Raw genomic sequence first — 27,785 nt, forward strand, 5'->3', positions numbered from 1 at the left:
TAGTACTCGATAGCGACGGACTGCTGGTAGGTGTATTGGCATTACACCTAAGACCGAGAAAGTTATTTACTCTGCTCCCAACTCCGAAAGCGGAAGCCGCCGCCGCCGCAGCAGCAGATTTCTCAAGTTCAGGATGATTTTCACTTCCTCTGGGACCACTCGCTGATGGCCCAGCCCTGGTTCTAGCTCCTCAGTAGAGGAAAAACTTATTTTGAGCCCCCACCCCGCTTGCCTCCCCTCTAGAGGATACAGAAAAATCTCCGCAATTTGTGGTAGGAAAACCACCAGTAATAGTTCGAGTACAGACTTATCTATGATCCCAACACGGAATGAATTCCCTCTTCATTCCTTTTTTGGGGGGTCGAGGTGTCTGCTCCCCTGGAGCTCCCCGCACCCGCTCCCCGCCCCCGCCGCCCTCCCCGTGGCTCCCTTTCTCCGCCTCCTCGGCGATTGCCATCTGACAAGATCTCCAAATCAAAGTGATAAATCGCTCCAAACTTTTTTTGGCGGCGCTGAGATGTTGGAGGGGCGTCTAGCGCGCATGTGCGAAGGTGCCCAAACTGACAATGCTGGAGAGATAGCGAGCGAGGATTGAGAGGAAGGGAGCGAGGGAGGGAGCGTGAAAGAGGGGCAGACGGAGTGAGTGTGTGAGTGTGTGAGTGTGTGTGTGTGTGTGTGTGTGAGAGAGAGAGAGAGAGAGAGAGAGAGAGAGCGAGCGCCAGCTAAAGAAGGACAAGATCCAAGAAAAAAAAAAAAAAAAACCCCAACCACACACCAGCGGCTGCAGGACTGGGCACAGCATGAGATCCAAAGGCAGGGCGAGGAAACTGGCCACAAGTAGGTGCAATATCCCTTTTCTATTGGCTTCCCCTCCTCTGCCATCTTGCATCTCCGTCCCCGCGCTCCGGGCGGGCGCGGGGCCTCCCGCCGCAGCCCCCGCTCCCGGGCTCGGCCCGCGCCCCGCGGCGCTGGTGGGCGCGGAGCAGCGGCGGAGCCCGCGCGGGCGGGCGCGGTGGGGGCGGGGTGCCGGCGCCCCCTCCCCTCGGCGGCGGGCGCCTCTGGCCAACCAGCTGGCCGCGGGGCGGGAGGGGCGGCGGGCCGGGGGCGGGCTGGAGGGCGCTCGCGGGCGCCGGGTCCTGCCCGGGGCCGGGCGGGCGGCGGGCTCGGCGGCCGCGGAGTTGGGAAAAGTTGCGCGGCGGGCGGGGGCCGGGCCGGGGCGGCCGCGGTGGGCGCTGTGCGTCGCCGCGGGCGGGAGACAAAGGGGGCGGGGGCGTCCCGCCGGAGCCCTCCCCCGGGCGGCGGCGGTCGCGGGGCGGCGGGGGCTGGCGGACCCCCCACCCCCAGCCGGCGACCCCAGGCCCGCCGCCGCCGCCGCCGCCGCCGAGCTCTAGAACCGCCCGCGGGGACCGAGAGGTGGGAGGTGGGCGGCCGGCGCGGTCCGTGCGTCCGTCCGCGCGTCGGTCTGTCCCGGCCGCGGGGCGCGGAGCGTCCCCGGGCTCGCCCCGTCCACCCAAGCACTCCGCGCTCCCGACGCGCGTCTAGTCCGGTCTCGCTCTCGGGGTCAGCCTAAACCCGGGCTCTTCGGGTCACCGACCCATTTCTTTTCTTTCTGTTTTATATTGTTCATTTCACTTCGCTGCCGTCGTGTCAGATCGTGCCGGAGGAACTGTTCTCCCTGTTTGCTTTTAATTGCATCTGATGTCTTTATTTTCATCCGAGGGGGAATAAATGCACATATGCTTGCAGGCTTGAGAGCTCCGATTCCAAGTAAAGGCTAGGTGTGTGCGTGTGTGTGCGTGTGCGCGCGTGTGTGAGTGTGCTGGGGAGGGGGCGGGGAGCCTGCTTTGACCATGCCTCACTTGTGAAATGAAAGCCTCGGGCTCCGCGCCGCCGCTCTGCCGGGCATCCGGCGAAGCGAAAGCGGAACACAAAACCTTTGGCGATTCTGGAGGAGCCTTTTCACCTATTTGCATTGCCGAGCCGGCCGCACACCGCCGCGCTGAAACACTCCTGCACGCCCAGTCCACGCAGCGCCGGAGGCCCAGCCCCGCGCTCAGCGGTCGGCCCGGCCGCCGGCCCTGGGGACGCGTTTACTTTCTCCAGGGTCCGTGAAGATGCCGCGGCAGCTCTCTGATAGATAGAACCGAACTCTTACAAACTTTTCCTGTCGCGCCTCAAATTCCTGCTTGCAGGGCTTCAGCTGCCTGCCTCAGACAAGTCCTGCTTTGTGCAATATTCCAGTTACAATCTGAGTAATAAAGGAAATCATATTTAAACTACAGATTTTTGTATTTTAAGGCGCAATTTCCTTGCGCCCAGTAGCGCGTGGCGGAGTTGGTCGGCGACCCCTGCGGCGCCAATGTCCAACGAAAACTTAGCCGCCCTCGCAGCACCGGTTTCTTTCTTTTTCTGGGTTAGAAAGAGGCCGTTGTGCCCAGCAAATTAAAGGAAAAAAAATACAAAACAAATCTACCGTCGGCGTATCAAAAATAAACATTATGATGGGAACAAATCACGTAGCCAGAGCCGTTCTCTCCGGGGCGGGCTCTTCTTTTTGCCTTGTAAATTTCTTCGGTGGCCTTTAGCCCTGGCTGGGTCTTGGCCTTGGTATCGGAGCCCTTGGACGGAGACGGGGACCACTTACCCTGAAACTACTCCCTTAAGTTACAGCGAGATGGAATATACTATCCTGTTTGCAATTTTGAGGGTTTAGTTTTTACATAGCAGTGGGAACCGACAAATTCGTTGTAAATCGTCTGGGAGGACTTAACATTTTAATTAAAAATAAAGAAGGGAAAAGCAAGACGATTGACATGTGTTCTGTCTGCAGCCTATGCCTTTTATTTCCATCATTAAGAAAAGGAAACTTAACAGCCAAGCGGACCCCTCCCCAGCTGTTCCTTGGGCGGCCAGAATAGCACCTGGGCCGGGCCAGAAATGCCGGCTGCCGCCCTCGGGGTGATGGCGGGGAAGCCAGGTTGGGTCTGCCCGCACACCCCGAGCCAGGCACCAGGACCCCCGCCCCCACTTTCCCGAGTGACAGCGGCAGGATTTCAATCACAGCCACCAACGAGTTGCGAGTTGCGTCGAGTAACCCGCTTAGCTACCGGCCCCCCAGAAGCCTCGTAAAGACGCAGAAGGCGATTAGCAGGGCCGTGGCTGAGGGGGCACTTGGTATGGCTACCCTAGGTCTTTCTTTAAACACAGGCGCCTAGGTAGGGAAGGTGGATGCCGACGTGAAACACGTCCGCACACTCACCTCGGCAGCCCTGCGCCTAGGGCGAGAAGGAGCTGTGCTCAAGTCCGGGCATCCCCACGGACTTTCCTTCACCGTTAAGAAACTCGGATTAAAACGGAGCTTTGTTTTAAAACGCACTTTTATTTGTTTATTTCAGACAGCTTTTGAGGAGGAGAAACGTTGTCCGGATGGAGGCTGAGGCCCTTCTAGGAAGGCGGTTTGGTGTATTCACCGTTACTTGACCATAACTCGCCTTAGACTTCTTTATTGCATTTGGCACTTGAAGCGCAGTCGGCCTAGAGCGTTTTGATGTGTTTCGCACCCTCGTCCCTCCACCCCCAAATCTGTGTTTAGGGGAAGGTTAATTACGCTGTTCATTCTCCCCTCGTCCCCAACACTGTGGGAGGAGACGGCTCATTAGCTGCGGAGCCGGTAAGGCTGGAAAGCCAGGCTTCTTTTCCCAGATTTTATTCGTAGGAACTGAGGAGTTTCAGATCTTGACCACCACCACGGGGTGTGCGTGTGCGTGCGTGTGTGTGTGTGTGTGTGTGTGTGTGTGTGTGTGTGTAACCCAGCTCAGACTTTTTCCCTGCCAAGGCCTCTCTGGTCACCCCCCGGGGCCAGACCTCCTCTGGTGACGGACTTCAACGTGTAGGATGATTATTGAATAGAAATGAACACATCATTCCACAAAAGTTTTGGTTTTCTTTTTCTCGTTCTTTTTTCCTTTGTTTGTTTTCTTTCTCATTGAAAGTAATGCTGTAAGCAGTTTTTTTTTTTAAACATCTGAGTGTTCAGGAGTTTATTTTATTTTACTTTTGGAAGTTGGGGCCAGGTTATCTGAGGCTGCGGCTGCGACCTGGAGTGGGAGGCCGCAGCCAGGAATGCAGCTCTGTCCTTCTTTCTAGTTAGTTGCCTGCATGCCTACTTGGGCCCCTCTCTCCTGGCATCTCCTTCTGCTTTGCCTCCTAGGACAGTGGGCCAGGGGTGGAGAAACCTGAGTTATCTGTTTTGGGCCCCCAGTTCTTCTCATGTTGCTAAGGTACCAAGTGTTTGGCAGAGCCCTATTCCCTAGAGCTGACTGTACCTCCCTGGTGCTAAGAAAGAGTCCCCCAGTGGGGGCTGAGGGCTGTGCTGAGGCACTCAGGTCTGCCCCACACCTGGCTCCTCCTCTCAGCTTCTTGGCCCAGGGCTTCCTGCTTTGGCCAGAGCTCTTCTTCTCATCCAAGTCTCCACGGTGCTGCTTCCCTTGGAGCCAGAGTGGGGTTTGTACTGAGGGTGTAAACACATGTGCCTGTGCTGGCACACACAAGTCCTGGGTGCAGCAGCGCTCCTACAAAGGGAGGCACACACTCACTCATTCTTTCTTTCTGCCAGGGCAGCCCCTTCCCAGCCTCATAGGTTAGGGAAGGGGCCATGGAGGAGGAGATGGGCAGTAGGGGCAGTTGTCCTCTAAGAACGCCGGCCACACTTTTCTGGAGTGGTGGTTAACCTTCCCCCACTGGAAGCTGCTGGCTGCCTAGGCATTTTCTAACAGAGTCGGTGGGGTCTGCTTTTCTTTTCTCCTGGGTGGCTCAGTATGAATCCTTAGTTCCCTTCCTACTTCCCCACTCCATTAGCCAAGATCCTCCTAAAATTAGAGTTTCCCCCCTTCCACTCTTCTGGCCTTCGAAGTTTGCCAGGGAATTCTCAAGGAAATTGGCCTTGTATTGAGAACAAGTGTGAGGAAGAGGATAAAAAGGCTGAAACCAAATCTAACAGAGAACCAGAGATTGGCCAGGAAGGAGAAGCAGAGCCCTTCTTCCAGATCTCTTGTTTGCAGGCAGAGTAGTATCATCCCTCTTTCCCCAGTAAATGAAAAAAAATATGATTCTTGTTAATTGCCATTGCTACATGCCATGCGAGAAACTTCAGAGATGCTTCTACGCAGGGAAGAAGCTGTTTACAAAACGCTTTCAAAAGTGTGACATATTGCTCTAGTTCGGCACTAAAAAGCTAAACATACTTACCCTCTTTGAAGTGCCCAGGCTGGGGCAGCTTATTTGAGTGCAGTTCAGATATTGCTGTGGGTATAACTAATGGCTTCTACCTATTTAGTTCAAGTGGGAGGAGAGAAAGGCCTGAATTCCTTGTCCAATGGGTCCCTCTGGAGACTGGATTCTGGCTCCTGGCCAGTTCTGTACAATGTCAACATTGAATATTTGAATTCCCAGACTCTATTTAACAAGTTTCTAAATAAATAATCTCATTGTGTGTCTGTGTTTAAAATTATTTCACCTCTTTCATAAAAGCTTATTGCATTGGTCTTACAAGTGGAGTTATTTAAAAAATAAACAAACAAACAGAGCTTAAGACATTTTAATAGCCAATCCTCTACACTATATATGTATTGGGAAGCCATTCTCTCATGTGGAGGTGGGTAAGAGCTATATAGAAGGATCCTGAGCTATGTTGTGTGACCTGATAGTGAATCATAATAAAAAACCGAGCTAAGTTCAGAAAGTCGGTGACATGTTAACCACATCTAAAAGGAGACTTGTCTATATAACTTGAACGCCTTTACATATTTGATAATTTTGTCCTTCAAGGAATTTCACTGTTGTGTCCCGAATAGATTATCTGTATGCAACCCCTCCCCCCACCACTAATTGCTCATGGGTTCTGAGATCGGGTATAAAACTCTGCTCATGTGGAATTTTATTTCTGGAACTTTTTCTGTTTCTGTCTCTGTAAACCAGAAGGAGTAGATACACAGGCATTTCCCTCATAGTTCCTTTTTTTTTTTTTTAAAGACCCACACGAATCCTACAGTTTCACTAATGTCTCAGCAGTGGAATTGCCTTGCAGTGTTTTTATGCAGATGAGAGAGAATAGTTGTTCTAAAAAGTACAAACTTAATTTTTTTAAAAAAGGCAAGTTTTGGTCCTCTTGCAAATACTGCAAACTCCATCTGGAGTTGTTAGGAAAGAAAAGTGGAATTTACTCTAATTGATGTGTGTAAAGTACATTATTAAAAAGAATGGGATTTGAAAGGGCATATAGTAAACCCCATAACGTTTAGCTAGTTACACTGAGAGCTCAAAGCCAAGGGGAAAAATGCCACCAACCCAGGCAGACCCTGAAATAGATTACAATGACCTCAGCTATTTTCATTTTCAAAAATAATAGCCATGATTAAAATAGGGAGTGTTTTACTTGGAGCTATACTCTTCTGCATTATTATAAAAGCTGTTTTGTGGTTAAAGAACTGTTTCATTATAGAAAAAGAAAGCACGTGAATTTTTTAATCAAATTTCCGATTCTTCAAAAGTCTCATTCTTGAATTACTTTCTATTTTGATTTTAGTTATTCTTATTCAATAGCAAACACGCCTTTGGCTCGTATATTCAGCTAAATTCTTGACTACTAACTTTCATGACAATTCTAAAGGAGCATTTGTTTAGTAAAGAGATTTAGTAATTTCCTTAGTTCACACCGAATTTAGGGGTCAATAACTATATTATAGGAAGGACTAAAATATCCTTCACCTTGTTTAAGAAATTGTCTAAGGGATATTTAATTTTGTATGTTAGGGTTAATAAAATGATGCCGTTAATGAAAGTCCTCATAGGTAGCAGTTAGTGGGCTTTGGTGATAGACAATTTTACCGAGGATATCAATGAAGTCCTCCTGTGCACGAGGCCCTGTCCACTGCAGCCATGTTCCTAGCTCTCATGAACATTCCAAATGTAGATATTGGTATTGTGTGTGTGTGTGTGTGTGTGTGTGTGTGTGTGTGTGTGTGGTATTGGGGATAGAACCCAGGGATGGTCTTCCTCTGAACTACACTCCCAGCCCTTTCTATTTTTTATTTTGAGACAGGGTCTCATTAAGTTACCCTAAGCTGGCCTTGCACCTGCTATCCTCCTGCCTCAGCCTCCCATGCACTGGGATTACAGGTATGCATCACTATGCCTTGTTGCGCATGGTTTTTGCATCTGAGATGATCCCCGACTGAACATCCAGGTCATCTTCAAGTTATTGAATGCCTCTCGCGAGATGGGAGTAATAATACTACCCTTCTTATGAATTTTTACTTTTGACTTGGAAATAGTAATACTGTCCTCTTTGGTTATCTTTACTTGTGATGTGAGATTGGGCTGTTGTGACGGTTGATCAGGACAGGGTTTACCAAGTACCCAAGTCACATGCAGTCACTCAATAAATATTCCCTACTGATTTATCAGATCAGATAAATTTTCTGAAGAGGAAGTATTCCTCTCTCCTCTTGTTCTATGTTTTTCTCCAGCTCATATTTAGAAGTATTTATGAGTCTATAGTAAGTATTTTGTATGTCTTCTCAATAAATTATGTCCTCAGGATAAAGGGAAGTCATATCTAGAAGTTGGGGACATTAAACTGTCTCTTCCCAAACCAAACTAAGCAGTTAAATTTATTCTGAACACTTGAGAGTAAGTTTTATTTTTCTCTATTTCTCTGTGTCTATGTGGCAGGCATGTAAATAAAGTGATTGAGATTTCAACTTTTTTTGTGTATGTGGTACTGGGGATTGAACCCAAGGAGATTCTACCCCTTAACTACATCTCCAGCCCTATTTTATTTTTTATTTTGAAATAGAGTCTTACTAAGTTGCTAAGACTGGCATTGGACCTATGATTCTCCTGTCTCAGCCTCCCAAGTACTGGGATTACAAGCATGCACCATCATGCCTAGTGAGATTTCAACCTTCTTTTTCCCCATAGATTTTGGCAGTGTGTAGCTATACAGCCTAAATTTAGCTGTGTGTATTCTTCAGTTGTCATTAGACTGTATAAAACCTCTTCTAATGGAGGAGGCTTGTAAATCACTTTACTACCCTGGCTGAGTTGCTCCTCCCTAAATGATGGGGTTAGACTGGAGCAGAGCTTGGATACTCAATTGCTCATAGGGATTTGTAGTTATAATATGTGAGCAAAGCAAGGTGGGTGTAAGGGTTACAGTTCTCTAGGATTTTCATTATGTTTTTGGTGGCATTCCAGAATGGGAGGGAGTGGGGGCAACTGGCAAGCTGGCAGGCAAAGAGGTCTCTAGAGGTGGCTGCTGCTGCTCAGCTCCATCTCCCTGTGCCAGCTGGAAAAGAGGGCCTAGTGCTGCCGGGGGATCCGGTTTTTAGGGGAAAGCCCAAGTCTGTATTTTTATGTGAATCTTCTCTACTTTAAAATGCTGATTCGATTAAGAAAAAATAATTCTATTCTACAGCTCATGGACCTTGGGTTTGCAATGTCTGGACTAGTTGATTTCTAAAGGTCTTTCAAAGTTTCAACATTTTACAATATCCATAAGGCTTCCTGAATGTCACCTTGTGTTTTTAAGATCTCTATCATCCTCCCCATCCCAATGTTAATGTGTGTGTTTTGATAGGTGGAAGTGCTTATTACAGAATCTGATATCTGGCCATTTATCTGGAAAAAGAGTCTTTCACAGCCATGTTGTGTCTTTCTTTTCCTTTATGCTGCTCATCATTAATGGTCTTAAAAAAATAAACCAAGACACCCCTCCTCCTCTAGTAGACACTGGCTACCATTCTTTCTTATTTCTTACTCAACCCAATTCTTTGATGTATGGGTTGGGTATTGGGCAGTGAATCTTTAGGAGACAGTCGTCTGTGTTTTTCCACAGTAGGAGAAGAAGTCATTTGGCTACTGTAGTTATTCAGAGAAAGGTTCGCCCCTGTCCTCCTAGAACGGTCCAAATCATGCCTGGACATCTGTAACTGGAAAGACCCACTGATTTGAAATACCAAAGCTTAATATGGAGGAATTAGTTTTTAAAGGATGACTGTATTATTTGACAAGAGTGACATTCCTTGCAGGAAGGTTATATATGTTCAGGGAACATTTGAAAATAAACATATCTTGCTCTGTTTATTATCATGAGTTGTATCTATAGCAGAGGCAATGGGTGAATAGCGGGCAAATTATTTCCTGAGGATTCAGAGCGGGTATGATAATGAAATATCAATACAAGGGAGTTTCCTCAATATAGATGGGACTAAGCATCTTATTAAAGAGGTGCTGTCATCAAGGAACTTCTGGCTACTTGTCACTACCAACTAACATTGTGGGAAAATCATCAGATAATACAGTGCTTGCAGAGGAGGATTTTGAGTAGTGATGAACCATGGTTATAGACATTATTACTGGGTCATCAAATATTTCGCCCTCAATTTTTGTATCTCATGCTGAAGTCTAAATTCCTTAGCCTGGCTGTTGTGGGGCATTCACTCTTGAGTCAGAAGAGTTCCTTGACTAGAGTCCAGGTTCCGAGTTAGATTTGCCTGGGTTTGAATCCTGGGTCTACCACCTTATTGGCTGGGAGAAGTGATGGCAAGTTACTTTACCTTTCTGTGTTTCAATTTCCTTCCTCATGGGCTGGGGATATGATTAACCAAGGCACTCAGAGTGCTGTAAGCAAAATAAGAGCTCAACATATGTTCATTATTTTATTAACTTTTGTCTCCCTACCCAACACTGGTCCACTCAGCCTAACATGTTTTCTCATTCTCTTGCCAGCCTTTTTATTGTTCTAGCCTGAAAATCTACCCATACTCTACTTTCACTCTCAAAACTTAACTTCTTTAAGATTTCATTTAAATCCTTACTTCTTCATGTTCATACCTGATCACACCTGGAGACATAATTTCTCTATGTCATTTCATTCCTATAGTACGGAATTATTCTTATCTATAATCATTTTGGCATTTTATGATACATTCCTCGTCTTCATGGTGTATGCCTTATTTTTCTGGCTAAACCCTTGTGGAGACTATTTCTGTTCTGTGCCCAGTACTATGCTTTGCATATGGCAGTTATCAATGCAATTAGGTGATGGTGGTCAGCGATGGGCTTTGGTGGATTATGCGAACCCCTTCAACTTCTTTGCCTGTAAAATCTGCACATTTAGGTAATGTCAGCACTAGAACTCTGGGATATCTGACACTTTAATTGCATACTAAATCCACAATTGCCCAGTTTTGACAGTGATAAACCACCTGGAAAGCACATTTGGAAAGTAGAGTATTATTCCTAATTTTCACCAATAATGCTCCTCATTTTGCCAGTGCAGGTACTGCCCACGACTCCACACTTAAATCACAAATTGTTATTGATCTACACTTGATCTTAAACTCTACACTGGATCTGATTCTGGATAATGTCAGTGAAGTCAAGGTAAAGACAGATGGTGAAATAGTTTGTAGACTCAGGTAATTCCTACGGATTTGGGGATAGTCATTTTTAACAAAAGTCATCAGAATTCAAGTTTTTAACCTGAATCCTAACCCCACTTTATGCATTATTAATATAGAACACAGAAATAAGAGTTTTGCTGTATATCTTAATGCATATTTATGTTTAAAGATCCTTTCAGACAGTTTAAGGCTGACAGATGATGTTGTATATTGAATCTTTTTTACTGAGATTAAAGTAACGTGATTCACCCAGCTCCACCACCTTAACTGAGGCGCAAACATGACTTCGCCTTCTCTCCCACTACGGGCTCCTCTATCTCCAGACTCTATTTCCCAGTTCTTGCATCTCAGTGCCTTGGACAACTGTCCTCAAGTCCTGAATGATTACAAGGTTCAGTGCCTGCTCAGAGTTCTCTTCTGCCGGCACCAACCAGATGTGACTTCTTGTTCTCTAATTAGGGCTGCTCTTAAGTCAAGGCTTAGGGGGGGCTTTAAGTGAGGTTAGAGACTAAAAACTATGGCTTTAGACTTTGGTGGGAACTATGAAATTAAGTAGTGATACAATATTTCATGATGAAATGATAAGAAAAATGAATGGAGGGATGGAACAACGATCTTGCTTTCCCAGGGTCATGATTTGTGACCTTCCTTTGGGTCTAAGACCCCTGTTAGAATTTCACAAAGGGCATGGAGCTTCCTTTCCAGAAAGTTGCCCATACACATATGTTTTTCTACAGTTTTAGAAGTTCGTGGACTTTTAAATGCCAGTCATTGATATTGTGGGCATTTAACCTCTGTGTTCAGCCTTGATTTACTCAAGTATGTTTATTATACAACATCTGAAAGTCCTTCTCTATTGTTTCTCATGTTAGAAACATTATTTGTATTGATTACAAAATTTCTAACAATAGATAATTAAAAATATGACTATCATACAGAAAATGAAAGTTCATTCTTTCTTTTGTCATTTTTTGCCTGTAGATAATCATTATTCATCTTTTACTATAAAGTCCTACAGATTTTTACAGTCCATACATACATCAGCACATATACTTACATATAGAGTCACAACTTTTTACAACTTATTTTTCCATTTATTTATTTATTTATTTATTTATTTATTTATTTATTTTGTGGTACTGGGGTTCCTGGAAGCCCTTCTACCTCCGGGCTACACTCCCAGACCTATTTTTACATTTTTATTTGGAAACAGGGTCTCCTAAGCCAGCGTGCGCGGCTGGCTTCGAACCTGCGCGATCCTCCTGTCTCTGTCTCCCAAGTGCGGGGATTACAAGCGTGCGCCACCACGCCCGGCCTTATTTTTCCTTTTAAAGTCTCATATATACCTCAAACTTTTTATTTTGCCAATAAATGTCAGTGTAACTCCCACCCCCCCCCCTTTTAAAAAAGGCAGCATATCTTTCATTGTTTGGATATAACACATTTTATTGAATTAGTCCTCTATAGATGGACATTTGTGTAGTTTCCAGTTTTCAGGACAGAACAGAACAGAGAAGTTCCCTAAGCCAGGACTCCAGGGGAAAATGAAAGTGAAGGCAACAATTAAAGGAAGCTCACAGTTCAGGGTGAAGTGTGCTGGCCTCTGAGACACCGCACAGCACGGGGCCTTGGGGAGGTCACAAAGGGTTGCCTCACCCTGTCAGGACAGATCAGATTTCCAAGCGTTTTGACCCCCTGGAGGATCAGGGGTCTAAGTCCAGAGCTAAGGTACATCTTTGTAAGATACACTGTGATATATTTATGATATTTCAGGCTTACTGAATTGCTCTGTACCTCATAGTTATGCCCCATTTTCATCGTCTCCTGCTGCTTGGATCAGGCTGTAGCTGAAATCAACACATAGAGCCCCAACTAGAAAAGCAAGTTGTTAGGATTTGAAGATTTTAGTATTCTTTTGTGATTTTTTGTTTGTTTGTGTGGTGCATTATTATCATACTACCCATCCAATGTGTATTTGTTAAGCCAACCGATGCAAATAGATGCATGCAGAAAGTTCAATAAAGCTAGAATTTTTTTGATATTTAAAAATATGTACAATATTTCCTAACCTATGAATTGGAAAGACCATTTTTACAGGAAAATGTTTTTCACTGGGTAACCAGACTATGGGAAACTTTTTATAATGGAAACTATCTCTTACTTTTAACTATAGCATAAAAAATTTAACAGTATAATGTTACACGCTAAAGCCCATCAGATGCAAAATTCCAATTTTTGATTATAAGTTAAAAACCAGGATAGAGAGGCTTCTGAAAAGTGGTTTTCTTTGGCAGTGTTGTTGTTGATTAAATATAAAAAATTCAGAAAAATTAGTTTAGCCCATTTCTTTACACAGAAGTTTGCAAAAAGGAGTAGCTGCGATTTGAGTTCTACTGGGAATTACTTTGCTTATTAAAGCTCATTGGATTATACTAGGTTAAAATACTAGAGGACATTGGGTATGTTGAGGGTGGTATGGCCATAGAAAGATTAAAAATATCAGATTGGATTAAAAAAGGTATCATTCAAAGAATTAAAATTTAGTGACATAATTTTTTTAAAGTTTTTTTATTTGGAAACAGGGTCTCTTAAGCCAGCGAGGCTGGCTTCGAACCTGTGCGATCCTCCTGTCTCCGCCTCCCAAACGCGGGGATTATAAGCATGCGCCACCACGCCCGGCTCTGCTTTTACATAAATATTTTTAAGAATTAATTTGTTTTGCAATTTTGATTCATTAGAGTACAATATTTGCTCCAAATTAATATTTTCATGAATGCATAAAGTGCCTAATATACATATATACACATATACATAATATACATACATATGTACATATACACACATTTATATATATATACACACATACATCATGATGAAATTCTGGAAACTCTTAGCTTCTTAAACATTTGGCAAACATACATCTACCCCTGATAATGGACACAAGCATCCCACATAGCCATTGCAGTTATTGATGATTACAAAGTAGTTTCATGAGCTTGTAGAACTAAATGTTACGTGTTCCTCATCTTCAAATATTTTATTCTCCAAATATTTTGTTAACACTGTGAAGCCACATGCCTGACAAGCTTCAGTGCCATTTCTCATGTTTGGGGTCTTTCATCTGAAAAGAATACAACACTCCATCTCTTTCAATACCTGTCGGACATGGAGGTCTTTGCCTGCCTCCCTAAATTACTTAAACGTTAATGTAGGTAAGGTTTTCATCCAAGATACCTGAGAACAAAACCAAGTCCTTTGTGAATACTTGCTGCTGGTGACTGTTGCCCAGTCATACAACAGCAAAAGGCATGCAGCAGGGAATCTCCCAGACAAGTCCCCTGCCCACAGGGAGATGCAGTTCTGGAGGAGATCCATGTAGAGTCACGTGCATACTTTCAGCAGGGTGACTTGCTAAAGAGCGCCCAGGGACTTTGCTTCATGAAGATATTCAGAAAGACTTCTTGGAGGAGATAACATTTGAGCAGCAAGTTAAATGAGGAGGATGTTTATTAAGTGTTTCCTGGGTGGCGCAATCACATTTGGAGAGTGGCAGGCATATCCACCTGCTGTGTTCTCTATCCTAGGGCAGACGATGTGTCAAAGTTAAAATAAGCGGGCATGGTGGCACATACTTATTATCCCAGAATTGGGGATCCTTCTGGACAGGAGAATCCCAGGTTCATAGCCAGCCTCAGCAACTTAGCAAGGTCCTCAACAACTTGGAGAGTCCTGTTTCAAAATTAAAAAAAAAAAAATAGGGCTGGGGGTGAAGCTTGGACATAGAATACCCATTGGTTCAGCCCCCAGTACCAAAAAGTAATTAAAAAGTTAAGAAAGTTATAAATAAGATTTATTTAAGTTTCATGGAGTGCATTTATAGATACCATGCATAGTTAGCTAATTATATAACCTAGGGGCCAGGGCAAATATGTTTGTGTATCTTCCTTTAGAGCTGGGAGGAGTGGGACTTTGTGTTTGATCTACAAATACCAGGTTAGTGGCAGCATCAGAAAAACAGATTTCTGGGTCCATAATTCTGTACAGTTAAACAGGTATTTATTAAACATATAGTAAGAAGCTCAAGGAAAGCACTATATTGAGAACTGAGCATTAAGAAGAGATATAAAATACACGTCCTGTCATTGAGGAACTTAGAGTCTACTGAGAAAGGCAAACCTATAAGCAGATGATTTTCATATAGTGGTGGTATGTGTGCAGGAGCAGGGGTAACAGACCTACTCCTACGGAGCCAGAGTGGGCTGAGCAGTAGGGTGTCACGAACGGCATACCCTCACTTCACGTCTTTTTCCTCTTTTTTCTTTGTGATGTTGGAGATCAAAACACGCCCTATCTCTGAGCTACATCACCAGCCCTTCACATCTAAACTCAGAAAAAAGTATGTCTAAAATTTGAGAATTAAAAGTTCACATGTATTTTAAGTCCTGTTTCTTTTTTATTTTATTTTATTTTTTCAGTACTTGGGATTGAACCCAGGGCATTCTACCTCCAAGCTACACTCCCAGCTCTATTTTTTATTCTTTACTTTGAAACAGGGTCTCACAAAGTCGCAGAGGGCCTCACTAAGTAGCTGAGGCTGGCCATGAACCTGAGATCCTCCTGTCTCAGCTTGAGATTACAAGCATGTGCCGCTACCTCAGCTTTATAAGGCATATTTTAAAATCTATCTTCCGAGGCTTCAGATGTCTAATACGAAGGAAATGTGTATGTCAGGTCCACCCATCACATCTGCCTGGGAAATGCTGATTATAATGAGCAAAGTTAGGCTGTGCTTCGGGTGTGTGCCCTGCAGCTCTGGGTCTGTGGGTGGGAAATTGCTTTTCCATGAACACCAGCTTTAGTGTATTTTACTCTTTGTGCAGTTTTCACATACTTTCCCATCACTGTTCAAGAATAAGTTCTTTTGGAGGACCTCAAAGCATTTCCTCTCCCTCCTTGCCACTCGTAGCTCTGTCAGAAAGCACAGATCTGAATTACATGTATACACTGAAGTTTCTGTGATTTCAAAAGTTGCCTGTTGCCTCTAGGCTCAAGTTTATCCAGTAGAAGATCGTGTTACCCAAAGACTAACATGACTTCAGAGAAGTGGCTTGTCTCTCACACTGGCATGTGATTTTGTTGCTCACAAAGCACAAACAAGAATAAGAAGCTCTACCCTCTCTCGCAGCGCTCTCTGCCAGCCAGCTTGCTGAGCTGTGTGTCTGTGTTTAAGCCAATGTTCCAGCCACCACGCTTGGCACGGAAATCAGTGCATCCAGCATCATCACCACTGGGCACAGTCTGAAGTCCTGAACGAAACTCCCTATTTGCCTAAATCAGATGCTAGTGATTTAAGCATCCTGTTGACAATGCTGTAGTACTAAAACACGCGCACAGATGTTTGCCTCATGAAGTGGCATTGCATCTGTTTCTTTGACTTAAAAATACTGTGGAGATGGATTGTAAATAGGATGGGAAATGTCAAGGTGAAAGGCATTATGTGTCTAGGGTTTTCAGAAGGCCTCATGCTCTGTATATCAGATCTCTCCCTGTCCTGGAGTGATTGGTAATCTCAGTCACCAAGGTTTTACCCTTAAGAAGAGAAAGGACTCTGATACCTAATACAACACAAGGAGCTGCATCATAGCCACCTTTTCAAATGAATCCTTGATGTTGGCCAGGATTTGTAGACTGTTTTGGGGGTGTGTGGGAAGTGACGATTTGTCCTTCTTTGGATTACTCTCAGAGTGATTTGCCTGGCCACCTTGTCACAGCTCATTATGTAGACTTGACCATTACTGGCACCTTTCCTAAGAGGAACATGTCGTCCCTGTGTTGTAAGCCCCATCCACCTTGAAGATAGGCTAAGCTTCTTTTCTTCGGTGGGATCATCCCTAAGGTATATTTTGGTGCTGTGGGCATGATTTCTGGTGGGTCACACCGTCTGGGAGTCAGGGCGTAGTGACTGAGTTCCATCCTTACTCATCTGTATGGTATCCTTTACCAGGCCCTCACCTGCAGAGTCTTCATGCTCCCAAGTTTAAGATAGGGACAATAACAACCCCTGATTTGGCTTCCTTCAGACTAGTAATGTTCAAAGAAGATAACATGTGCAAGCTTTTATAAGCTTCAAAGAGCTATGTGAGTTTAATGTCATAAATTCTGGAAATGATGGACTATTGAAAACGCTAAGGTAAGAGCACTGACTCTGGAGCTACATTATATAAAGTCCTGACTTGCATGTATGTCATTGATTTACATTATGATGGGATTTACATTATGATGGGAGATTATAGTGCACCAATAAAGGCACATAAACAACAAAGTCCTAACTCTATCACTACCTAGCTTTGTGGCCATGGACAAACTATTGAACCTCTCTGTGCCTCAATTTACTCAACTGTACAATACTTATAAGAATAACAATAAGTAATAATCAGTCAAGGTTATTGAGTTTTCCTGCATTAGTGCAGTTAATCCTCACACCTGTATGAGGTGGGAATATTATGGTCTTGGTTCCAAGATAAAGGCTCTGAAGATAAGCTAGCTATTTACCCCAGGTCTCTCAACTTGAAGGGCAGAGCCAGGATCCAAGCTTTGATCTGCCTCAAACAGAGCCCAAGAACTTCATCTGAACACGCTAGTGCCTTATTTTTTCTAACTAAAAATAAAAAAATGGAACATCATATTGCCTGGACATTCTAGAGCTCAGAAAATGTAATAAGATTTTGAATTGGAGACACTTCAAGGTAAAGAAATGATTTGGCACAACTCTTAGCAATGAGGAGTTTTGCTGCATTTTAAATGAGTAATTTCTTTATGATAGGGACTAGTCATCTCTTTGTTTCCATTCTCTTTCTAGAGTTATCTGCCATGTGGTTTTCTATTACATTATAATTTAAGTTTTATTCAGGGAGCTCTACAAATCGTTGTTGAATGAATGACTTCATTGCTTCATTGCCTGAAATCACCAGCTAATTATACCTTACAATTTACCAGTGGATGGTGCTGGATTCAGATTTCCATTTTCTAAACAATGTCTTGTGACTGCCTAAGCTTACCAGCATATTTTTAAGGCAGGAAAACCAAGCCACGGCATTCTGTATCTTTCTTTTTTGCACAATGTCTGAAACCAAGTCCTGTTGACTCATCCTTAACTTTGTTTTAATAACCAAAAAAAATCACTTGGAGATGGTCGCAGTGGTGTATACCTGTAATTCTAGTACTTTGGAGACTGGGACCAGAGGATTGCAGATCTGAGGTCAGCCTCAGCAACATAGTTAGACCCTGTTTAAAAACAAGAAATAAAATAGGTCTGGCGATATAATTAAGAGGTAGCATGCCCCTGAGTTCAATCCCCAGTATTACAACAAGCATACAAGCAAGCAAGTAAACAAACAAACAAACAAACGAAATCATTTGGGCCTTGCAACAAAGTCTTTGGCTGGTTGTATAATTGAATAATCTGTGGAACTTAAATGAGGAGAGGAGCTGGGTGTGCTGGCGCACGCTTGCAATCCCCACGCTTGAGAGGCTGAGACAGGAGGATCACAGGTTCAAAGCCAGCCTCAGCTACTTAGTGAGGCTCTCAGCAACTTAGTGAGACCCTGTTTCCAAATAAAATGTAAAACAGGTCTGGGAGAATAGCCCGAGGTAGAAGAGCCTCTGGGTTCTACCCCCAGTACCACAATAAATAAATAAATAAATAAATAAATAAATAAATAAATAAGGAGAGGGCCAACTAGATCTTGGGGGTAGTCTTTTCTTTCTTTGCTTTTTATTCTGGGGGAGAGACAGGTTAGGAGAGGATAATGGTAATTTTCAAATATGGTTGCATTGAATCACTTGGAGAGCTTAATAATACCATCTATCCCAAATTAAAGAAATGTGGGGCTAGGGCTCAGGCAATGGGAAGTCATGTGAGTTTTGGATATAAGAAACTGGAAATAAGGAGATCATTTTGATTAAGAATAGGGATACAAGGTTGCTCTAACTTCTACCACTGGGAACTTCTAGGGTCATATATGGTTTTTTATTTTTATTTTTATTTATTTTTTGGTATTGGGGTTGAAACTAGGGGCATTCGATTTCTGAGCTACACTCCCAGCCCTATTTTATGTTTTATTTTAAAACATGGTCATGCTAAGTTGCAGAGGGTCTCACTAAGTTGAGGCTGTGGTTCTTCTGTTTCAGCCTCCCAATAATTACAACTGTTCCCCACCATACCTGGCTCAGGGTTATATATGTTTTAAGACATGCCTTCCTTTTAGTTTTTATAGTTACGGGGTTTTCCTGGCACCTAGTTTCATGAACTAGCTTTCTGATTATAATTTTGTCTTTTGTATTAGCAATGTGTAAGAATTTCCAGTTGCAAAAGGCCACTGGGAAGACTTTGTCACAGCAAGTGGCTGGTCTTTGGAGAATCAAGAGTCGGACATCTTTCTGACCATTTTGACCTGGTGGCAATTTCTAAGGAGAAAGTAATGCTTTTCAAGTTAAACAAAATCAAAACCAAAACAAACAAACAAAAAACAACAACTCAGCAACAGAATTAGCAGCTGCCTTGGGAGCCGATGCTTTCCTGTTGCTAGCTGCTTTTGTCTCTGTGTTTTCTAGAATCCCAGACATGAGTGTTTCTGCCAACCCTCCCATGCAAAGGGAGTGCTGGGAATTCTTAGGAAGGTATGCAGGGAAACCCAAAAATAAAAAAAAAAGATGTGTCTACCCAGAAATATTAAAAAACACAAGTGTGGGTAGGGTTTTGGGCTGGGATTTTGCTATATTTTAGGAAGTCTGGACTTTGAATGCTAGTAGCTCTTATTTTAATCAATGCTATCAGTCACTCACTTCTATATAAATGGAAATTCAGTAAATAAACTTGTTCATCGTTGTCGGACCGTCCAGGTGTGTTCAGCCACACCCGAGGGTCCACTTGGTCAGCGCACCACTGGCTGCAAAGACGTTTGTGAGCACTTATTGTGGAGGAGAATGGCTTTGCTGGGAGAGGATTAAGGCAGGAGAAAGATGTGAATGTGTGTTTATAGAACTCGTGCTCGTGTAAATCTCTGGACACTTGAGGGCCCCCCTTCAGTTTTAATTTTAGATGTATGTTTCAAAATTATTAACTATATTAAACAAATCTTTTAAGGAATTTCATTTTAGCTCTACAGCTTAGTTCAATGACGTTTAACCTAATTACTCCTTTGTTTTTTTTCTCAAGTTGATCATTTGTATTTTTTATAATTTTTAGAATATTCTTTGAACTAGGCATAAAGGGATACGGTGGTTCAGTTCTTTAAGGGAGAGATTAAAGCCATGTTTAAGTAAGAGCTCTGAGTGAGTTTTTCTTATTAAAATGTCAGTGTAAGATATAAAGTATAGAATAATAGGAGCCAAAAGTATAATTTTCTAGACTTGGGAGAGAGGGGGTCAGGAACATATTTACTAGTGAAAACCTGTTTTTTTTTTTAGGGGAATTATAAGCCACAGCACAGGAGAAATTTCATGATGAATTCATTTCAGAATGAATATATTCTACAATTTGAGCTGAAAATAAGGAAGACCGGGGCAACTTTTTCAAGGCCACCTCTTTGAGAGAGATGGAGCCAGAAGAGAGCTCCCTGCCTTACCTACTGTCAGCTTCTAGACTGTACATATCCACTGTGGTCCAAGGAAGTTTTGTGATACATTTTATGGGAGTTGAATATCTCTAGCTGAGGGCTCTTTTTTTTTACCACAGTAAAATTATTTACTTTATTTTTACTAAATATTATTTCTGTGATAGAACTATTTAAATGCCACTGGAATGAAATAGAAAGTTGTGTTCTAAAATGCAGGCTGAATATTCACTGAAAGTGAAAGTCTAAGGCCAGGCCACGCTTTTTTTTTTTTTTTTTTTTTTGTGGGTCTGGTGATGGAACCAAGGGGGATTTGACCTCTGAGCTACACCCCCTGCCCTATTTTGTATTCTTTATTTTGACACAGGGTCTCACTAAGTTGCGAAGGGCCTCACTAAGTAGCTGAGGCTGTCGGTGAACTGCGATCCTCCTGTCTCAGCCTCCTGAATGCTGGGATTACAAGCGTACACCACCATGCCCAGCTCAGGCCAGGCTTGTTATGGAGCTGCAGTTAGTGTGTGTGTGTGTGTGTGTGTGTGTGTGTGTGTGTGTGTACAGGGTACTGAGGATTGAACCAACCTAGGGCCATTCTACCTCTGAATTGCACCCAGCCCTTTTGATTTTTTTATTCTGCAACAGGTTAATGTGCATGTGCGCTGGCCTCAAACCTGCAGTCCTCCTGTTTCAGTCTTCCAAGTACTGGTATCACAGGTGTACGCCTCCGTGCTTGGCATCACTTAATGTTTTTGAAGCTTCCACTTGGTGAATGATTTTGGATGAAGTATCCTATTAATAATTTTATGAGTGAGCTATTTCTCCCTTATGAATCCTCTGTTTTGAGAGTAAGCAGGAGGAAATGGTAGTACTAACAGGATTGGTTTTTGCTAATTCACACTTTTCTGCCCTTTGGATTGTGGGAGCGCTGAGGTGGGAGGCAGGTTGGCAGAAGGAAGGAAGGAAGAGGAAGGTGTAGACGGAGAGGGTGTACAAAGCGGGCACACTTGGTGTACTCACGGGAGGGTTTGTGTAGAAAACACAGTGCTAATAATTCATATTTAAACGTTCATATTTGGGGATTCACTTATTTCCATTAATAGTTTTGTGGGAAGGATGTTTAGTAAAATCAGATTGATGACTGATGTAATTTAATTAGACTCCAGCTTCATAAATATGCAATGTTATTTGAATAAGGAGTTGAATCATTAGGCTTCCTGAGAAAAATGGCAATTTGGTTTGCTTCTGAATTGGTTGCAGACATTTTTACTGTGGTATAAGTGGGTAAAATAATTTGGTACTTTGAAAATCAGAAGAAGGGCTAAATTTGATGGGCCAATTACAGAACCCGTTTGTGGATGTTTCTTGCTCTCCTTTGCAGCTCTGAGTCACTTTTTTGGTTTTGCGAAGGCAGATCTTTCTTTCTGGAACCATGCCTTATGTTGTAGCTTCGGGAGATGCTGTTAGGTTTTTAGCTCCCTAAATATTTCACACTGTGCTACATCCTCTGCATGATAGTTTTACTAGCACACCCAGAACAAACTATTAAGACCTTATAATGATATTAATATTGCTTCTTTTTTTTAATAGGTTGGCAGGATGAGGTAGAGGAAGGAGAGTAAGCATACTTTTCTTTTTGTTTCACTGTTGTGCAACTCTGGCCAGGGAAAATACTGGAGACTGTGAACGCACAGGCTTGTGCTTGCGGATAATTTGGCCACGCGCAGCAGATTGGAGCCCTCCCCATAACCATGGTGACTCCTTTCTACAGTTGGCCTTTTTCTCTTTTGTCTTCGTTAAACTGTTCTTTATTGCTGGCCAAGATTCTTTTCACTTTTTTTTTTTATTGTCGTCAGTTGGCTCAAGGACCTACTCTACAGTTGATGAATTTGCAGTTTTCTTAATGTTTCATCAGTTATCCAACATTTTAAAATCCCATTTGCAAATATTTTCCTTTTCCCTTGTCTTCCTTCGTGTTTGAAATTGCTAAAGCAGAAGTTTTATTTTTCATGCCTACCTTCCCCAGTCACATCTGCAATATCCCTGGATTCTCTTTAAGCCATTCTGATAGATTCTTTGCTGAAATGAAATATATGATTAATAAATGGGAAGGCCCTTGCTGGTGATTGATAACTACTCTTAGAAACACTGTCATTTGCAATTCATTAAATGCCTTATTTGCCATTTATATTTACTGAAAATTGATACTCTATGTATTAGCTCTTTCTCAATGACAGATCACTGGTAAATGTATAATTAAAAGGGAGCTTAATTCCAATTTGTCTTCATTTCTCCTTGAAATAATGTTACAGCTGTCAGATGGACCTTCTCCAAGCTGATGTGTTCCTCTTTGCCAGTACCCACAATTGTTCTTTTATTTATGAATTTTTTTCCTTAGGGCAATGTCATCTTGTAAGAAGGTGCACCTTCAAATTCTGCCTCTCTCACTGGCCGGGAAACGTTGGACAAATAGTTAAGAGCTCCTAACTATCATTTTCTCATCTACAAAGTGGCAGTGAGAATATTTATTTTGCAGAATTGGCATGAGATTCAAATGACAAAACACATTGGAAAATGCTTCGTTACCTGAAAAATAACATTCACATCGATGTTGAATTAGTCGACATGTTTTTTCTACCTGCCTTGAATGAAATGCTCACGATAAGACCCCATACTTACAGCAGCGATTTGCAGGGGAAATGAAAGACGGGCAAAAGGTAGGTAGGGAGACCTTTGGTGAACAGTGCCAGATCTCTCCACTGCACGGGAGCCAGAGGGATGGCCTTGTCATTAAGAAGTTGGCTCAGTGGGGTTAGAGTCATGTAGAGATGCTGATTCATCTAGATCCTTTTCCTGTGCTAACAGAGCAGTAGGTGTACTGGTTAATTTTCTTTTAGTTTGACCCAGTCTAGAGATAACTCTAAGTGCTTTCTTTTTTCCTCGTCACTGTCATGACTCCAGCATGGAAGGTCTTCCTTTAGACCTTAGAACTGGTCTCTCGACTCTTTAATCTTTGCTCTGGTCTGAATTATTCACCAGATGAGTCTTTCTTGATCACTGAACAGATTTCCTTCTATTTCCCACCATCCTGTTTTCCTAAACTCCACTCTTAGGGTGGCCCTTAGCATCACAAGTGGCAAGGACCTGTGTTGAAAGACTTCCCCTCCTTCAGGCTGCCTCTTTTGCCCGTGGAGTCCTGGGATGCTACTGCGAAGGCTCCAGGTAGTTGGCCAAAGGCTTCCTGGCCTCTGTAGAGGAATGCATTGAGCATTCTCCAGCAGAGTGTTGGATCTGCCTCAAGGGCTCACATCGGCTAGGCCAGGCAGAGTGGCATGACGTTGGGATCACCTCCTCATAATTTTCGTGTGGTCTGATTTTTGTCTCTCTGTCTGGAAACCTTGATTTATGAAGAGTATAGCTTTTAGGAGCAGGTCACATGTTTATACCTGTGCCTGCTACTTAGTGTCTCTGTGACCTTGGACTTGGATTTCACCTCTGCAAGACAGAAAGGAGACCACCGGCTTCATAGGGATGTGTGATCTTTTCCATAAGATTTTATCTGTACTGTGCCTAGCACTTTGAAATCCTCAGTATAAATTTCCTCTTCAGCCCTGTAAATCTACTTTTGTGATCACCAACGCTTAGATATTAGCAATCCCAATCAAATATTACAATAATGTAGCTAGATGGACATATTCCCACAGGTAGTTTTCTCTTAAATTTCACTGAAGCATCAGTATTTTTTTTTCTGGTTCTGTTCTCTACTCATCTGCCCCTTAGTAGTAATGATAAAAAATTTTTGTAATAGTTGAAAACAGTGTTTTAGAGAAGATTTTTTTTCAATAGTTATTTATTTATATCCTGATTTTTAACAAACTTTGGATGACTTAATTTTTAGGATCTGTTTCGTGGGCCAATAAGTAGGTAAGGTTAAGTCTGATTATTCTTTAGAGTATTGTTATTATTTTTTTTGTGGGTCTGGGAATGGAGTTTAATGGCATTTAAACTCTGAGCTACAACCTCTGCCCTATTTTTATTTTGAAACAGGGTCTCACTGAGTTGCAGAGGGCCTCACTAAGTAGCTGAGGCTGTCCGCGAACTGCGATCCTCCAGTCTCAGCCTCCCAAATTCTGGGATTACAAGTGTGCGCCACCACGCCCGGCTGGGTATTATTATTTTTAAAAGATAAAATAAAGTTTTAAAAATTTAAGCATTGTAGCAGACATTTTGTTCAAATGAAATATTTGAATAATTTTTTGAATTTAAAATTTGAATAAAATATTTGAATATTGTTCAAATTAAATATTCACACTGCTTCTCCTGGGAGAAAATTATACTTCCTTACTCTATGGCTTCAGGTTTGCTCTGACCAATACATGTAACAAAATTTTTTGAGATTCAGCATGTGGTTCATTGTGTTTTATCTTTTCTCTGTGTCATGACAGTAGGAATGCTCCAGATAGAGGCTATCTTAGCAGCCTAAGCACAGAGGGAAGACAGAGATGAGATATAGTTAACCCAGAATGGGACACATAGCAGAGCATTGACAAGAAATAAACTTTTGTTAAAAGCTATTGAAATTTTTGGGCTTACTTGTAACTGTAGAGTAACCTAGTCTTTTACGCCTGAAATAAGCAAATATATTTGTGAATGTTCATCAATGTTTTATTGATGTGCCAATTACATATCCTATGTCAATATGTAAGATTTAATGAACTATGAATTGTTTCATATTGTAACTAGTTTTAATTTATTAATTTTCCTACACAGATTATAGGAGTTTCATGTATAATAAAGTAAACCTAGAAAATATTAGTTGTTAATAGAGAAAAACATTTAAAATGGTGTAAAACAAAGAAATTTAATAGCTCATAAAACTGAAAAATCTAAATGTAGATTAAGCTTCAGGCATAGTGTGACAAGCACTCTGGTTCCATTTCTTTATTGTTTTTCTTGGCACGTCTTTCCTCTGTGTGTTGGCTTCATTCTCAGGCTGTTGCAAGAAGCTTTCCTACATGTGCTTTGTGATTCATATTAGGGGTGGGAAAGAGAAGGCCTTTTTTCTCTACAAGTTTGAAACTTTAACACTCTTTCCTCTAACTGGGCTGACTCGGGCAGTATGTCAGTTCCTGAAGCACTCTTAAGGCGCAAGGAATAAGTAAGATGAACTATCAGCTCTGGCCGGGAATATGTGCCCATCCCTGAAACCAAGCTACCCCCGAGCTTGAAAGGATGTTGTGTTACTATCAGAAAGCTAAAAGCTATAACAGATAAGTCCAAGATTCTCTCTGGCCTAACACAATAAACATTTATTTCTTAGTCATGTCACAGATTAAAATTAATGTCGCTAATCCTAATGCTTGGTTCACTTCCAGGAGGTTTTTCAGGGACCCAGGATTCTTCATATTCTGTTTGTTTGTTTGTTTTTGTTTTGGGTGGTACTGGGGATGGAACCCAGGGGCCGTCTACCTCTGGGCTACACTCCCAGACCTATTTTATATTTTATTTGGAAACAGAGTCTCTTAAGCCAGCTGAGGCTGGCTTCGAACCTGCGCGATCCTCCTGTCTCAGCCTCCCAAGCGCGGGGATTACAAGCGTGTGCCACCACGCCCGGCTTAGGATCCTTCATATTCAACACAGGGCTCCAGAAGTTGTAAAACCAGACGGAGGTCTTGGGGAACACACAGTTGCTTCTTAAGTACTTTAGCTCAGAAATTATATACATCGCTTCTGCTCACATTCCATTGGTGGGAACGAGTCACATGGCTCTTACAGGTTGAGAGAAGCGAGAGCGTGAGAAGGTCCCTTGGTGGGGTCTCCACTTCCCAGAAGGCAGCCCACACCATGGAAGGGAGCATGGATCTTTGGGGTCAGCCAGCCAACTCTGCCACAGATGTTAATCCCACCCACGCAGCGCAAAGGGGGAGGAATGGAGCAAATGTCGGGAAGGCAGCTGACCATGGCAGCCACACCAGGACGCTGGTCTCCGTGTCAGCAGGCATTGATTTGCGCTGAAGCAGATGTGTGAGCCCTCCATTGCTCACTAGTCTGACGGATGTGATCAAAGCCCATATAAAGGTTGAGAATAACATCGGAAAACTAGAAAGCAGTAAGTACATGATTGCTAAAAGGTGTCAGCTTCTGTCTGGAGGGCAGATGGGTGAGGATGACACAGGTGTGGCTGCGGCGGGGCGCTCTGCCTCGAGATCATTGTGCGTGCGCGCAGGGGGCAGGCACCTCAGTCTAGTTCAGCAGGATGCTAGGAATGGAGTCAGGAGAACACGTCCATGGGGGTCGCACAAAGGGGTGTGCCAGAACTAAACTATGAAGTTCATATTGATGGAGTCTCAACAAAACAAAGCAGAACAGGGAAAAAAAGGGGAGCTGTTAGGAGGGAGGGAGCTTTAAGACATTTCAGAAATGCTGTCAAGATGCGATGCCAGCAGATGATTTTTTTTTTTTTTTTTTTGGTCCTGGGGATTGAACCCAGAGGCATTCTACATTCAAGCACCCCCAGCCTTATCTTATTCTTTGTTTTGGAACAGGGTCTCTCTAAGTTGTGGAGGGCCTCACAGACTGCTGAGGCTGGCCTCGAACCTGTGATCTTCCTGTGTCAGCCTCCCAGATACGGGGATTACAAGTGTGTGCCACCATGCCCGGCAGGAGATGATTTTTAAGTGCTCTGCGTGCATGGGCAAGCCAGTGAAAGAAAAACAGACTTTGATGTGATTATCTATTATATAAGAGTCCTATTTATCAAGTCTCTGAATGTACATGCAATACTTTGGGAACTTTTCTTATCCCTCAAGTATCAGATTAAATATCTCTTCTCCAAGAGACTTATTTAATCAGAATTTCCTCTACCCCCCATTACTTCTTTATTACTGCACTCCGTATCAAAGTGGTAATCATTTGTTTACTTTCTAGAGTCTCTCTCTCATTCTGGATTGCACGCTTGGTGGGAGTGGAGGCCGCGTCTCCTTTGACGCCAACTGCATACCCATTACTTTGCAATGTGCATGAAATACTACGGAGTGAATGGCGTTTTTATTATTTTATGAGCCCGTGTTTGTAAACATCTATCGACTTTTTTTTAATTTAAAGAGTAGCTCCTCCAATCCGGTTCAGACTTTTAAAGTTAAAGAAGTTATTTCAAATGTTTAGAACTTAAAGATCACATATAATTAGCTTCTGATTTATTAAAATTCTGGTTGAGTGGGTTTGAAGTTAAGATTTTACTGTGGTGTAATATTCTCCAAGAGACCTAGGAGTTCAATTCTTTTTTTTTTTGGGGGGGGATGGAACCCAGGGGCATTTGACTTCCAAGCTGTACCCCCTGCCCTATTTTTTATTTTTTATTTTTGAAACAGGGTCTCACTAAGTTGCAGAGGGCCTCACTAAGTAGCTGAGGCTGTTCGGGAATGGTGATCCTCTGGTCTCAGCCTCCCGAATGCTGGGATTATAAGCGTGTGCCACCATGCCTGGCTAGTAGTTCAGTTCTTTTGGTTGATTTTTATTTCAGAGTTTGGAGTCATCTAAAGGTCTCTGATAGCAAAGATTCAGGGCAACTAGGCTATGAGTTCGCGGGACCCTGGAATCATCTTTGACATTTCCAGGTCTAGAATACACACATTCTGACATCTATAGTTTTTTTTGGGGGGGGGTATGATGCCAGTTATGTATTTCTGAGTAAGAAGCTAACCCAAAATGT

The 27,785-nt window shown here is 42.9% G+C and overlaps 1 protein-coding gene across 6 annotated transcripts in view; it reads left to right on the top strand.

The window, feature by feature from the left end:
* Positions 1 to 800: 800 nt before the first annotated feature.
* Positions 801 to 27,785, top strand: part of MECOM (MDS1 and EVI1 complex locus) — a gene marked incomplete at both ends in the record, with an annotated part of 591,781 nt that continues 564,796 nt past the window's right edge. For all 6 annotated transcript variants that reach the window (XM_080695477.1, XM_080695478.1, XM_080695480.1 and 3 more), the window contains one exon: positions 801 to 837. In XM_080695477.1, the coding sequence (XP_080551603.1) occupies positions 801 to 837 (37 nt within the window). The remainder of the gene's footprint in view (positions 838 to 27,785) is intronic.

This window comes from Muscardinus avellanarius, assembly GCF_963383645.1.
Source record: "Muscardinus avellanarius genome assembly, chromosome: 5".
Lineage (NCBI taxonomy): Eukaryota > Metazoa > Chordata > Mammalia > Rodentia > Gliridae > Muscardinus > Muscardinus avellanarius.